Raw genomic sequence first — 16,348 nt, 5'->3', positions numbered from 1 at the left:
GTTTTTTAAAGCATTATAAAATTTTTTAAAATCTTTCTATAGTTTTGCAACAGAATCCAGGTTCATAATTTTGTAATAATGAACCTGGAATCTATAAAATGATCACTCGTTCCAAAGGCATAATTGAGCTTATTCAATGCTAGGATTAGCCTCTCTTGTAATAAAATACAGAAAAATTAACATCGATTCATTAAATATTAAAATTTAAAGAAAGTACGACTTAAGTTTGATTGGGGGCTAGTTCAGCACAGTCAGTGCCCAGCCGAAACGGATTGTGAGAACCCAGCTAAAAGTTCTGAAACTGAAAACCCGAAATGTGAATGTTGAAAATTGTAAATACAATAAGTAAATACATACTTTGTAAAACCCAAACACAAATATCGGTACAAAATAAACTCAATAATAATAATAATAATAATAATAACTATGCATTAATAAAAGTAAAAAATATACAATGAAACATAATTTTTAATAGCTTTCCTGCTTGAATCAATCATAGCTAAGACAATCAGTATAATTGATGTAATAGTCACAAGGTATATATCTCAAAACAGACAGAAATGTTTTTTCCTTGTAATCATAATCTTCTTTCTATGGAAAGGAGTGAAAGAACTTATTGTTTAAGACAAAATCGTTTAATCATTTGAAGCAGGTATTAGCAGATTGGAGCTTGCTAGCTTACGTAAGAGGTTCGGCGATAAAATTAAAATTTTAACTAAAATAGTTTTATTTATAAGAATTCAACGAATGAGAATTACATAAGGATGAATTCATTTGTTAAATTAAACTATGAAAACTTAAACATGAAATCGAATAGTCACTAAAACGCGCAGGTTTTTAAGTTCAGAACATCTCAAATTAGAAATAATTTCTGCTCATATAGTGTTTCTCAGGGTCAAACAGTTTGTATTCTTTTTACCTTCGGTCTTCATATTAATGCAAAACATTTTTTTTTAACACGAATTACATGAAACGTAAATTTATAAGTGAAATGATTGATGTTGACTTTGAACCTGCCTTAACTTAAAAGAAAATAGTTGGAAATAGCATATAAAGAATTTATTGATCGACACTACTCAAACAGTATCAGAGCAATTTTTCTTGTTTTAATATATATGTAAAGAATATTATTATTAATTATAATATTTTATTTTTTCTCTTTTTATGTCTTTAGTCTTCGAGAATTACTAAAATCATTTTAACAGTCAATCTTTAATCTTCTCCAGTCAAACATTTGACGCTTTTTGAACTGTTAATAACGTATTTGGCATGCAATTGCAGACTTATTTATCTGAATTCCTGTTCAAGTCAATAGAAGATGTTTTCAGAAGATTATAAAACGCAGTCAAAAATATTGATAATCACTTCAGTCTTTCTGAATTTTTAAAATGGTTGTAAAATTTTCTAATAATGCAATGAATAAAATACCATATATCAACCATTATACCATTTAGTTTTACAATAATAAAATACACAAAAATATTATTTATTAAATTAATAAATTTAAAATATTATTTGCTTTTGAATTACATAAATACTGATTTTCAGTAATAATATAACTACGGATCAATAATAAATGTTTGTAAATCTAATGAAACAAAAGATTAAATAAAATAAAATAGAAATCTAACCCAAACTCTCTGATGGGGCAGTCAACACCTGGTAACAGCAATCGAGAGGCTTGCATGACATCATCTTTGTCTACAACTTGCGAGCGACGATGGTCTGCGTGAGCTGTGGCCACGCGCACCCATTCAATGAGCGGTGGCAGGACCAAGTAAGGCCTGCAAATGTACAAAACAAATAAATAAAATAAAATGAAATATAAAAAATAATATGCTAGATATTTTCTCATTGTGAGATGCAATTCAAATTTTAAAAAATTCAGAATATTTGCTTTTGTATTACACAAATTAACTTTCTCAAAGCATTACAAATGATCGTGAACCCAAACTATTTTCTTTTCAAATGCAACTACAGCAGTTTGTTTCTGCTGTTAAATGCCTTTACATAAATGCATACAAAAGAGTTGTCTTTAGCATATACTCACTGAAATTCCATCAAGTCAGATCTAATTTATCTGTGAAAATGAACGAATTTCAGATGCTTTCTAGTGCTATTCGATGTGTAACCTTAACCTAGAGAATTGTACTCTCATTTACTTTCTGATTCATTTTATGTCTTTTTTCTTTCTCTTATGCGAAGAATAGAGAAAGTATTGTGCTCGAGTTTTTGATGAACCTCCATGTTTCAAAAGTGTCTCTCCAACTGTGAACGTGATAATTCAAAATCTCTTTGAGCTAAAAGGATGAAATTTCGTATATGGAACTAAAGACCAAATTTGTACATTTCAGTCAAATCTTAAACGAAATTCATTCACAGGAAGTCTGTATTTTGCTGTTCGGATACAAGTGAACTCGCTAACTAAACAATGCAGTTAGATAAAATTTGGTAAACAGATTCAATATCTAAATGACAGATTTTTATTAAATTTTAATTGAATCAGTCAGAGGGATCTCCGTCTGTCGGCCTGTACTTTCAGCATATATGTAAACTTGATACTCCAAAACGCAATGTCTGATTTTTTTATTACAAAAAAATCATGTTCCGTGTAAAAGTGTTTTAATCGGTCGGAAAGAAGGTGTCCAAAATATATATTCGCACGATAGATGCAGTAAAAATATTAGATTCACGTCTAATATTTTTACTGCATACTTTAAATATTAGATTCAGGATCCATATTTCGTAATATTGTTCGCCAAAGTCATGTAAGGCATTCGTGGTCTTAACCAAGGTTCAAAATTTTATGGCAGGGGAGAGGAATAAGACCGTCATTAGAGTATGTGAGTAAGTTTCAGGGAGATGGAGACAACTCCGGCTGGTTCTTCATATAATATATATTAAAGATAACAGTATAAACTTTTTAACATAACTGCTGAGAAGAGTAGTTGTAGATCTACAACCTTATAGACAAGCTACTGCTTACAGTCTTTAATAAATAAATCATTTTAATTCTACAGTAACTAAGTGAATTGGTCCGTGGATTATATATGTATCGAATTATTGTATTTTTATGAACTAATTTTATGAAATAATAATTCTAAGCATAAATTTTTTAGAAATTATTGTATGATTTTATGGATAAAATGCAAGCGTATTCATAGATCGAAAAATATAGATTAATTAGATAGCGACCAAAAAAAAAAAAAAAACCCACTAAAACTTAAGTCTATTTATTTTGTATGGAAATCATAGGTATTATTTTCAAGTAAAGCTTTTGTTTCATGTTTAAAGCTTTAAAGTAACATCAAAATCTCACCGCAATCTAAGTAGACAAAGGAAAGTTCGCAAAACTTGCATAATAAAACTAATGAAATATTCGTACCTTTCGTAAACCAGTTCTTGGACCGGCGTCCTGTGGTTACCATGCTCGGCGTGTTCCAGTTGGGAGCATCGCATAAAATAGTACAGGGTGTGCAGAGCTGCAGGACCCCAAACAATGGTGCAACGGCCACTGCTGTAACCCAGCATGTGCTGATAATATTGCACCACCCTTCTCAACAAGTCACCTGGGGTAAGAAATTGGGTTAGAAAGCTGACTATGGTTTGTAAACTTCTAAAAGAAACTTTTTTCATAAAAGTTTGGAAATTTCAAATATGTTTCAATGTGCTTTCAACTGACACAATATTCACATCTTAGCAACAAACATTCTTCTTGTGCTCAAAATTTCACACAGTATATAAGCAAATAGATGATGCTATGCAATTGTACCAACCATTATTTTAAGGATTTTGAATTTATTATTACAAATTTTGCCTATGTACAATTTGTAAATTGAACTTTTTGCATTTCGTTGCACAATAAGTAACTTATAATAAATTAAATCTGAAAAACTGCAGCATTAAAGTTTTTTTAACTCTCTGGTAAGGTTTGAGAAAATAGCTGTGTTTCAAAATATGAACATTAAAATAAGTTCCTAATTGCATAGTTGCATCTATGTTTTTTAATCAACAAATATTGCTTTAATGAACTTTTAAAACAATAATTGTTAATTTCCCAAATACTCTAAGGAACAAATCACAAGTTATTCAGGTTTTTCTGATACGAAGCAAATGTAATAAATATTTCTAAATGTTTGAATATAAGAACAACCTAAAAATTTATAACTAATAATATAAGGTGGTGACGAAGTTTTTCTCTTACAGAAAATTATTACAAAAGAACCATTGAAAGAATACTGCAAAATTTATACTATGGATTAGTTGTGTTTTTAATTTAAGTACAATAGATAACTCAACCAATTAATGCAAAAATAGTGATTTTTTGCATTAATTGGTCGCAAATTTTATATTCGCTTGTTATCAAAATAGCGTCAACGATGGATGAATCATGGTGGTTCAATGTGATCTTTGGTTCCATGAATTTAAATCAGTCATTAGTATATGATGCCATTTTTGGGGTTGTATAGAAGCCAGAAAATTTTGATACACTCAAAGACAGAATTATCTGATGCTATGTTTGGTGCGAAGCCGAAATATTAAACAATACTCATAGAGAATTGAAATATAGTCTTGCTATCAAAACAATAATATGCCAAATTATAATAATTTTTTCAATATTTTTTCTAATCATGTTAAAATCTTGTGATCATCCGGCATATTATACTTTTTTTTATTTTTATCAATACTTTTTTATAGTTTTTTAAAAATTATATTATGTTATTGAGAATTGGCGAAAGCTTTGAATTCAGAATGCCTTTGTGCCTTTTACAGTTACAAGTTAAATGTGAGATATTAGATTGAATCAGTTCCACTTGTAAAATCTATCCTTTTTCAGAAAGGTATTCTAATAAACGCTTTGCATTTAAAAAAACGATTTTGATGTAGCAAGGCACGAATGAATTATGTTATACAAGAACTTTAAATTTGTATATAAAAGTTAGACTGAAGATTCGGGGTGGAGGGGTTCTTACAGATGAATCAAAACTAATTAGGAACAATAATTTAAAATAATCAATAATCATATAATACCGTAACTATAGAGACCATATCTATAACCATTTACATTGGAATAAAATTTTGGTCCAAGGTATTTTGAGGTGGTATGCGCTCAAGAATCATATGAAAAACAACAGTTAAGCTCTAATAGTTACGGTTACAGAAAAAAATTTCAAAATTTTCAAATGGCAACACTAACTTTTTTATTAGAATGTGCACGCCAAAGCAAAAAACAATAAATAGCGTTGGAAAGGTATCTGCAGCATCAAAATCACCAACGCTAGACAGATAAAGAAGAAAAGAGAAAACAACTGTGGTGTGTCTAGCAGAAACGTGAAGTTCAACAGATTCCTTTCGGCATGGCACGTGCTTTGGTACTAGGCAACATCTGGCGCATGCAAAGTGTCATCGTTGTCGAAGTAGATTAAGTTAAAAATTTGTGAAACACAATAAAATATTTTTACTCTACTGATTATTTTCTCCTTTCTTCTAAGTCTATCTAGCGGTGGTGATTTTCATGCTACAGGTACCGATCCAATGCTATTTATTGTTTTCTATTATGGAAAACATATTTCAATAAAAAAAAAAGTTGGTACTGCCATTTAAAAATTTTGTCACTATAATCGTAACTGTTAGAGCTTAACCGTTGTTTTAGATATGATTCTTGAGTCTATACCGTATGATAGTTACAGTCTCATATATCGAGATAGTTTTTTTAATCATCCTGTATATAGACCATAGTTTTTTCTTTTAACTATAAAATAGAATTTAAAATTTATTTTACTTTACAACTTTACGAGAAATGCACAAGTATTTCTTAGCCAATAATTCACTTAATTTTTCTTGACTAGTAATGCAGATTCTGCATCAAAAGAAATTTATACCGTGAACATGCGCTCTTACTAATACGCATTAAAACACTGAAACTTCCTCCTCCAGCTGCTGCTAATTTGTTTGTCATCTAATCAACAGATAATTTTAAATATTTATTCCACAATCTTACTCCTGTGTTGTGTCTAGGTTTATTGACACGGTCACCGTCATTCATAAACACTCCAAGATACCATGCTAATGGCAAGCATGCCAATGGTGGCACTTCTCAACATTTTGTACTTTAGCCTACTCCTTTATTAGAGATATGAACGACTGCGGCTGCTTCACTCCAACCATCTAGGTAAATTTCTAGTTAAAAAACACTTTCATGTACCTTATGCTTCTAATTCCACACTTATCATCAATGGGAAACTATTCCAAATGTCGTGGAAAGATGGAAATTGTAATGGGATGGATATGAAACCTTCCTCTCAAAGACACGCCAAAACGGACAGGTTTCCACTTATAGTTTTTGACGTGAAGAGCTCACGAAAGAGGGCTTATGAAAAGCCGCGAATGAAAATCCGAAAGATCTAGAGTCTGGAGGAACACAATCATTTTGTAGAGAAAGTACTTTCCTACCCCTTCTCTAAAATCCTCATTTTAAAAAGATGCTTTATGGTTTCATTTATTCGTGATGATTAAAAAGTGATTCTTTCAAAGAATTTGATTAACAAAATAATTTCTAAAAAATCAATAATACATGTCTATAACGAAAATATTGCGTTTGCTAAACTGCTAAGGCCTCAACGATGCGTTAAATGTGAACGACTGTATTATTTCTAGCTCTTCAACTTTTAAAATACTCAGCTGAATATAAAAACTAAATTTTACAACTGCAAAAATAATAGGGCTTTATCAATGGCTTACGATCATCAACTTTTTTATTTCCGCCACTTGTTGCTGATATCTATCTTGATTGTTATGAAAGAGTTGGTGTAAAAACTCATTACTAAACTGCAATAAGAAATTGCACGGAAGGGACAGGAGATGTTAGATAAGATATAATTTACCGAGCTCCGTCATGCTGCCCACGCAGGTGGTCAGTAAGTGCTGCTCCATGGACTTGCAGGTGGTCGGCCGGGGCTGCTCCTCCGCCAGGTGGAGCTGCGTCGAGCTGTTGTTGTCCGTCTGGCTAGGCCAACGGGGCAGGGATAGTGCTCCTGAAATAGATCAAAATCCACATTCAGAGATGAATTGCAGGTCACGCCTTGACAAGGCGCTCGTGAAAATTGATAAGATCGCTCAAGAGTGATGTGTATTTTCTGTTGCAAGTAACGCCTTCTACAACTGGTTTCTCTTAAAAGTTACTTGTTTTATAGTAACTTTTGTACATAGTGTAAGAGTAAAATATAGATACTATTTTCAATACTGAACCCTTTTTTCTTCTAGCAAATACAATTTCATATTAAATGTGTATGCGTTACCAGCCAGTTTGAGATTCAGTGTTTTTTTTTTTTTTTTTTTTTTTAACCGTATGCCAAGGCCTTTTTAGGTAAAGTATGAAATAATTCATATTTCATAGATTTCCTAGCCATTTATTTTGATATTGATAATTATTGATAAAGTATGAAATACGTTGTTTCCTCGCTTTTTCTTTAATCCTACCGTTTTCTTCTGATTTAAAAGATTTTAAATAGATCTATTAATAACACTCAGTGCTATTATGAGTTTTCATAGTAATCTTTTTATTACTTTTTTTGAAATAATAATTGTACTTCTGTCTAAAAGCCTTATCAAAATCTCCTTTCTATACTTTACCTAAATATCATTATCACTCTATATAATATGAAAGTAGTACATAAAATGCCTTTGGAAAATTTAAGATATATTAAAGTTAAATTCATTCATTTATAATTCGCATAAAAATGCCTTAGCATTCTATGAAATACTTGCGTTTCTTACCTTACCGTAAAATAATTTTAAGAGTACTAATTTTGGAAAACTTACTAAAGAGATAATAAGAGTTATTAAATTCTAGAAGAAAGCAAATTTATTACATTTATGACAGTATACTTTAAAAGTGACAGTGACTTTAAATATCTCACATATTTTTAAGTCATATAAAATAACACAATAAAAAAAAATAATTAAAAAAATTATCAGTGCTTTTAATATATTCGTGGGCCTGAATATTACAGCATTTATTTTCATGAATAACGATAACATTCCAATTTATAAGCCATCTTATTTCGATATAGTCTTAATCTCTTGAAATTACTATCCATAGTTATCGAGTATTTTCATATTGTCTTGGCTTTCCAACTGTACACGAAAGCGTTAATGATATTCAGTGAATGTTTTTTGGTGGAACATGACCATTTTCTTGGTAAAGAAATATAACTAAAAATTTCTATTAAATCGCATACATAAGGTGGCCAAAAAAAATAACCTTCCCTGTTTATAAACATCAGAAGCTAAAATTAATGAGCAGAATGGGAAGTTTTTTAATACAAACTATCGAAAACATGGGGAAATGAATTTTAAAAAATAAAACTCGTCAATAAGAGATTTCGTCGGAACAAAAAACAAAATTAATAACTATAACGAAATTATGGAAAATGGAATAACTCATAGAAATATTCTTTTATTAATAAACTTGAAGGTTGCATTTTCAGTGAATTCATCTTGCCTTCCTTACTGTTTTTATTAAATAAAAAAGCATTTTTTTCGGAATTAATTTTTATACGCCTCTAATATGAAATTTGATTTTATTCTTCTCATTAGTTTTAGTTGAAGATGTCTTTAAACATGGAAAAATATTTTATGGGCACTCTGTATATAAACATTTTTACCATAATCATACCTTATAGAGCATAAAACAGCTATTCAACTTTAATTTTTGTTTTCCATGTTAACTTTTTATATTAGATATAAGCAGTTATTAGTTTTGTTGCATAAGAATAAACGATGAGAATTGGTGCATTCCCTCAAAACCAAAGGTGTCAACAAAACAAAGATGCCAAAAGATATAACAAAAGATGCCAATTCGTGTCTCACGTCAAATACGGTTGACGAAAAGTAAATACACTTTTCGATATTATATATATATTGTAAAATCTAATATACTGAAATAATAATAAAAAGAATAAAAAGTCTGTGCTAACTTTTACTTGCCATATCAAAAATTACTATATTAAGTATTTGATAAAAAGAAATTTATCATATAAACTTGACATTATGCACATGTCATTAGGAAATCTCTTACGTAAATGCAAAAGTTTTCTATCACCAAAGACAAATTAATCAATTATAATTGTTCAAGGCATTTTTTTTACATGTTGGGGAATTAAATGTCTTTATTAATTAAATATAATGTTATGTTGCTCAAAATATTACATTTTTTATGAAAGTAATAATGATATATAACGTCTATCAGAAATTATTTCAAGATTGTACATCATTTTAATGCTTTCATGTAATTACATTTAATTAATTAAAAAATCTCAAATATCCTCTCTTCTATTTTCTCTCATATTTCCACATTTGTAGATTACTTGTAATGCGTGTTCGAAAATGATTGCGTCTAGGCGCCAGGCAACCAGACATTCTCAATTAACATCAATAATCTTGTTTAAAGCATCATAAAATAGCTTTTAATGATGCTGCTTCTTAATGAAGTTAATGAAGTCAGGCAATTATGGTGTGAAGACTAGATACCAAATTTCACTCACCATATTCACTGCCTTTATGAGTTATATGTCCACGTGTATATAAAATAATCCAAAATAATCTTTTCGAACTTATGAAAGCTTAAAAATGTATAAATTAATTAAATCCTCAAGATACTAATTTTTGATATTTATTATTCCTTTGCTACGCATATTTCGTTGAAGAGAAAGTAAAAGGGCATAGTAAAGGTAGGTAACTACGTTGAAAAGCCGATTTTTTTTTTAGGAAATTAATTTTTTTTACTTAATATTCTTAATGTTTAAACACGTTTCTTTATAAAGCCTTTAAAATTTTGTTTCCAAGTTTGTTTGTTTTTTTGGAAAGTTGCACTGGTTTTTTTTATTTGCATTTATATACGATTTAATGCAATTTTACATCTTTAAATGCTATTTTTTCAAATTCCAATCTTTAATAGATTGGAATTTATAACTAAAACTGAACTAAAATCTAAGGCACATTTTTTTTTTGTTTAAATTTGGTATAATAAAATTTCTCAATATGCTCTGCATTTCCAGAATTATTGAATAAGTAATCTATTCAGATAAAAATATTTTATAGTTGTTTTAGTGCTTCATAATGTGAAAAAAATTGAACATTTTGTGTTATTTATCATTTGAACCCAATATTTAAAGAATGCTAAGAAATGCAGATTATTTTTTAGCTCAGGAACTAGAATATGTATTCCTTAAGGTCTTAGCAAATTTTAAGCAAATCATTTGATAAATCTCTAATCTAGAACATTTTTACTTTATGCCCCCTTTTTTTTCTTTTTCTTTTTTGAAAATAAATTCCACTTAACTAGTATATTCTGACTTCATAGAAGTTTTTACAATCTTTTAATTTTATGAAAATATTCAAAAATATAACTATTTTCTATCGTTTTTCAAAAAATTCTTCTCGAAAGTAGTCTCACACCTTAAAAGTAGCAAAATATATCCATGTTATATCTTTCTTGTATTAAGTGCAGAATTATAATGAATATAATATCATCTAAGATCCATGAATTTATTTTAAAAGCTATAAATGACTAATATCAAAGATAAGATGGCACATGCATCATGTCTTTGGATTGTGCGGAAAGCTCAATCAATTTTATTGCTGGCCTTGACATGATAAAACTGATATAGATTTGTACACACGATTGTCCTGAAGCAAATAATACGTATCTACATATTTCGACTTCCATATATAAGTTTACATCGACGCTCACTACACTAAAAAAATTAATACTCGCCCCCGGGTGGGCTCGAACCACCAACCTTTCGGTTAACAGCCGAACGCGCTAGCCGATTGCGCCACGGAGGCACATGAGTCGAACGTTATCAGCTGCTCAATCATGTGTTCAGCTTTGATGATTAACTGTGGTTGAAATTGAAATGAGATTCGAGGCAATACGGATAGGTTTCATTGGAGACACTAAAGGTTCACAAACTTTATTATTGTGAAAGAAACTGAGCGCACTTAACGAGTTTTCCTTATAAATTAAAAAGAATGATACAATAATTAAAGACAATAACGACAATAAAAGATAATATTTTTTTTTTTTTTTTTTTTGCAAAATTTTCTTAGTATTTCAGAGTAACATTTTTTTGAATAATAATAACAATTAAAAGATTTAAAAAAAAATATTACACACACACACACACACACACACATTAGTAAAATAAAATGATGCAGCACCGGTCGGTTATGTACATTTTTTTTTAAAACCTTGTTTCAGTTATATGAATTTTCGAACTCAGGGTTGTCTGAAGTGAAAAGATTTATTCAAATCTCCAGATGGAATTCTGTGACGGTTGTAACATTTTCTCTTTGCATATAACGTACCCGAGAAAGAAAATAATAGAAAATTAAAAAGATGACGAAGAAAATTCTATTTATTACATTAACAATTTTAAAATAATTGTTTTTCTTAAAATAAATGTAGGATTTAATTTAAATACTCATTAACAAAATCTCTCTCTTCTACAGTAGCAACAACCCCTAAGAAAGAGCCCACGGGAGTTTATCAAGATTGGAAAAAGTAATGGCCACACTTTGCATACTAATGGCTTCCGCTGCCGTAATCGGGTACCACGATCTCACCCAACATAAATAAATGCACTCCGCGCAAACATCGTTTTCTTGCGATATGGATCTACTCTCTCCATTTTTCCACTGACACCTCGTTCCTCATATATTCTTGAGATGTTAGATGACGATCTCGTCTTGCAATTGTGGGGTCAGGAAATTTGCACAGAAGATGGGGGAAATTATGCACAGCTTACCCATAGGGTGGTGATAGGAAAGTTGGTAAAAACAGGTTGCAGCGTTCCAGACTTCCTTTCTTCTCTCTCTTTTTTTTTAAAGTAGGAAAAGATCGTGCAGCACTTAACCCCCAGAAGGAAAGGTCGCCAGAAGGTATGTTGGGAATGAAAGTGACGTCATCACCCATTGCAATAGCCACTGCATTGAAATTTTCGAAGATGACGTGTTGTACCTTCTTATTCAATGCACGACGTGATAATGGACTTGATCTTTGAAAAGATGCAATTGAGACTGACTTATGAGTAAGCATAAATGCATTAAAGATATCATAAGACAACACGTTTCTCCACCATTAATTTAATTTAATAGTTCTCTCCATTTTTTTTAACTGATGAAAGTTACAATTTGATAAAGAGTAATAAGTTTTTGAATTAGATTTCCTAGGTGACCAGATGTATGGTGTCTTAAAGTTATTCGAAGTCTTATCTTAGGACATCTTATCGTGGTCTTAAAGATGTCCCGAGAGTCTTAAATTTCTATTATTTAACCCAAATTAAAAAAAAAAAAAAAATGTCGCCTAAATGAAATGCTTTGAATTTTGCTGCTGAGTAAATAGCTAACATTTGAGGAAGGGCATTAGATTTTATTTCAAAGAAAGTTTGTTAGAATTGTTAATCGAATTTAAAATAAATTCTTCTTTTCTACTTTTTTAATGCGTATCAAGTGAACAAACGAAAATGCGTTTCGCATAAAATGTATCGACTGATGTAATCAAACAAGGAATGAATCAAGCCTAAAATATTATCATGCCACAATATTTTGGATTAAAGGTTCAAAAAAAAAAAAAATTCTTTTTTGAAAATTTTATGATTAACTATTCTATGGTTTAGAAATTTTAATTTTTTAAAAAGCTTTTCTAATTAATCCAAAACTCTCTTCTACCTGGCTCATTTTGCATACTAGATTTTGAGCTCGGGTTCGAGAAAGTTTCGGATTGAAGTTAAAAAAAATCTGGCCTTTTAAATTTTACATCACGAGGATGCTTGGGCTAATGTTTAAAATAGCAAAGAAAATTTCCCATTTTTACTGTGTGAAATGAATAAGTGTAACGTATAGTATATAAAAAAAAGTATATATAGTATATAAAACATATCTATATAAAAAATAGATTTTAGACCCCCAATGAATTTAAAATTAGTTTGCTAGTCATTGATTTCCAAAATATTGAATTGTCATGATGCTAAAAGAAAATAATTCCATAACTAATGAGCTATCCAACTAAGATCAAGGCTCTGAATTAATGTTGATTATTTTAAAGCTTTGGAGTTGCACATAAAAGTAATACTGTGCTGTTAGAATTAAACTAAATTTCGCCTGTGTTCAGAAACTCTGAAACTCAAAAAGCAAGAGACGTTAGTGGATTGGAAAATGCTGTCTGAAGCGGAAGCTTATATTCACCTCATGAGCTTACATGCATATAGAAATAGGTTTGGAATGATATCCGAATTTGCTATATCAGGTTACACGTTGAAGCTAATATTTTATTCTATATGATATTTTTAGTTAATGCTTGTGCACCTGATACAACCAGTAACTGATTCCTTTTCTGGAAGTACGTATTAAACACTGTCTATTAACAGATATTAGTTTTAACAATTGTTGTCTTTGCCCAACTTGGTTTTTACCAACAAGTTTGGTATTAATTTTTTTGTACTCCGTTCTTTGAAGAAAAGCAGTAAACTAAAGTTATAAAAAAGTAGGACAGTAAATAAATTTTGCATTTAAAGCATGCAGAGTCAAATATAATAGTTCGAAAGATAATAATTTTATATATGGTAATTATTTTCGTAAAAAAAAACTTTTGATGGCTAAAATTTATTATTAAAAAAACATTAGATAATTTAAAATATAATTTAAGACTTTGGCGACAAGCATATTTTTACAAGTCTAACCAGAAAGGCGAAATGATCAATAAAGGCAAGATTAGATGGTCAACTGCCACCAACATTGCGCTGCCCTGTTGAGAAATTGCCGGGCGTTTTATCCAAATGCGAGGTTAAAATGATAGTTACTCGTAGAAACATTCATATATTTTTTTCTTTTGAGTTATTGTATAATAAAAAACCATATTCTCATGTCTAATAACACATCATATTAATTATATAATAATATAAAATTGTGAATTTGATATTGGTATTCCATGAAATCGGAATTTATTCATGGCAAATAAGTTTTCTTTATCGAAATTATTCTCCTGAAAATCCCCAATAATAAAAAAGCTGTTTAAATATTTCATTCATGAGTTAATGTTACTTTACACAGAAAACTGAATAATTCTGTGCTATACAATACAAATACAATAAAATATGATAACCTGTAATCAAATTTGTCATATAAACGCATTAAATATTAATCACTTATTAATTGCCATTTCATTTTTTCACTTGATGCTAAAAGTATTTAAAAAAAATAAAATCATTTAAAACTTTAGTGCATTTTATTAAGTAAACTCCTATAAAATTAAAAAGAAAAAAATAAGTAAAATATTAAATGGCACGAAGCGAGATTGATCAATAAAAATAATAGCGAACTTCTATTTCTTTTTTTTTAATTTGCATTTGTTTCCTCTTTTAAAAACTCTGGTTGTTTATTAGCCCATTATATACATACTTCAAGTAAACACTCTTTCTGTAACAAAATCATTTCACATAAAGAGTAATTTTTTTTTAAACTTCAAAGAAAATTCTGGCTATATTATTTTGTTTCTCCAATAGAACTAACAACGCCAAATTTGGCGAGAATGAGCAGAAAGAAATTATTTTTTATCTGCTATCCACTGATTTGAATGGATTAGGCATTGAGTGGAGGAATAAAAGTAGAAGAAAGAGCTTTTAATAAAGGCAGCCCCACCAGGCCAGCAAGAATGAAGGGGGTTGTTGACACTTGAAAAATTAATGTCTCACACCTTTAAGAGGATGCATTCATTAGAAGAGATTGCGCTAGAAAATGAGTTCTTGGCTTCCTGCTTTTCACACCTTTCTTTTCACGTCATTTGCGAAATCATCCAACGGCTCGATTTATATACATATAAAAAATGGCGATGCCAATCCGAGTTAGCGGAGAACAAACTGGTTCACATCTCAAGGCCAGATGTTCAGTGCGATACCAAAGCGCGCGGTATACGGAATCTCGGATGTATTTAAACGTGACAACACTAAATGTATTCATCCCTCGCACCGTTATTCACCGAACCTTTTGTATGTGGGATGAATGCAATCGGCGTGCCAAATCATAATGAAACAGTGAAACGGTTTGAATTTTGCATAACTTCCGTAAAAATGATACAACTATCAGTGAGAAAGAGTGCATTATGGATGAAAGATCTGCCCTCGATCTATGTGAAATACAGAAATGAAATTACAATAAAAGAAATAGATTTGAAAGAAAAATTACGATATCTTTTATTCTTATTCCTTTGAGCAACAAGAAATGTGCTTCCTTCTATAAAACCCTCGAGAAAGAAATGTAATTACTTTTCTAAAAGTGGAAACAACATCAGTTAAGTTCACACTTGAAATGCATAAAGACAAAATGTATGATCTTATTCAAACCGATGGCACCGGGGAACACTTGAATAGCATATGATGTTTCAAAAATATACACTTTAAATCATCTATACTACTATTATAAATATGAAAGTTTGAATGGATAGATGTTTGCTAGTCAATCACGTCAGAACGGCTGAAAGGAATTGAATGAAATTTAGCACAAAGGTAGATTATAGTCTGGAACAGGACATAGGCTACTATTTATTCCGGTTAATTTTTTATTAATTAAAAACTAACTTTCTCGCCAAAAATCTGAAGCCAAATCAAGTCAAAAATAAATAAGATTTTTTTTTTTTTTCTCCCCACGCTAACAAGAATAGGCTTAACATGTTTTCGACCGAATATTTCAAACGATTCTATTTATTTTCTAAGTGTTTGATGAATTTAAAATTAAACATTCTTAATTAATCGATCTTTCGGAAGCATTCTGAATTACTTTTAAATTAAAATAAAACATGAATATAGGAAATTGAAAATTTCTAATCTGCATTACGTTACCCCAACTGGCATAGAAAATTCACGCATTTGCATTACCCCAACTGGCTTTGAAAATTCAAGCATTCGCAGTGTGTTCTGATTGTTGACAACTGTGTTTTCATTTTAATTGAAAGTTTAAAAATTATGCATATTATACTGTTGTAGCTATCTCAATTTCCATAGATAAATAAAATAGATTTGACTTGATTTTAAAAAAACACGGACTTGATTTTATGTTTTGTTTTATTTCAGGTATACAATGTAAATAAATTGCTTTTAGGTTAGTTGTGTGCTTTTGTAATTAAATTGTATTTATGTTAGTTATATATTTTTCGTATATGCTTATAGTTAAGTGCATCGTTTTTGAAGTTAGTTTTAATTTTTTTAATTTTTTATTATTTGATAGTTTTTCGAAATGCCCGAAAACGCAAATCTAATCTTTCGAAGCGGAGTAATAAAGTTCGGGCTATGAA

General features: G+C 29.9%; 1 protein-coding gene and 1 non-coding gene across 4 annotated transcripts in view; both read right to left on the bottom strand.

Moving 5' to 3' along the window:
* LOC129969043 (ankyrin repeat and BTB/POZ domain-containing protein 2-like) overlaps positions 1–16,348 on the bottom strand; it is a 136,226-nt gene that overhangs the window by 14,843 nt on the left and 105,035 nt on the right. For all 3 annotated transcript variants that reach the window (XM_056083448.1, XM_056083450.1, XM_056083449.1), the window contains exons 5-7: positions 6,885–7,034; positions 3,386–3,569; positions 1,632–1,784 (exon numbers count right to left, since the gene is read on the bottom strand). In XM_056083448.1, the coding sequence (XP_055939423.1) occupies positions 1,632–1,784; positions 3,386–3,569; positions 6,885–7,034 (487 nt within the window). The remainder of the gene's footprint in view (positions 1–1,631; positions 1,785–3,385; positions 3,570–6,884; positions 7,035–16,348) is intronic.
* Positions 10,775–10,848, bottom strand: Trnan-guu (transfer RNA asparagine (anticodon GUU)). Its single transcript has one exon. It is a non-coding gene; the product is annotated as a tRNA-Asn (tRNA).

Source organism: Argiope bruennichi, chromosome 5 (assembly GCF_947563725.1).
Source record: "Argiope bruennichi chromosome 5, qqArgBrue1.1, whole genome shotgun sequence".
In the NCBI taxonomy this organism is placed as follows: Eukaryota; Metazoa; Arthropoda; class Arachnida; order Araneae; family Araneidae; genus Argiope; species Argiope bruennichi.
This window is presented reverse-complemented; position numbering and strand designations above follow the sequence as displayed.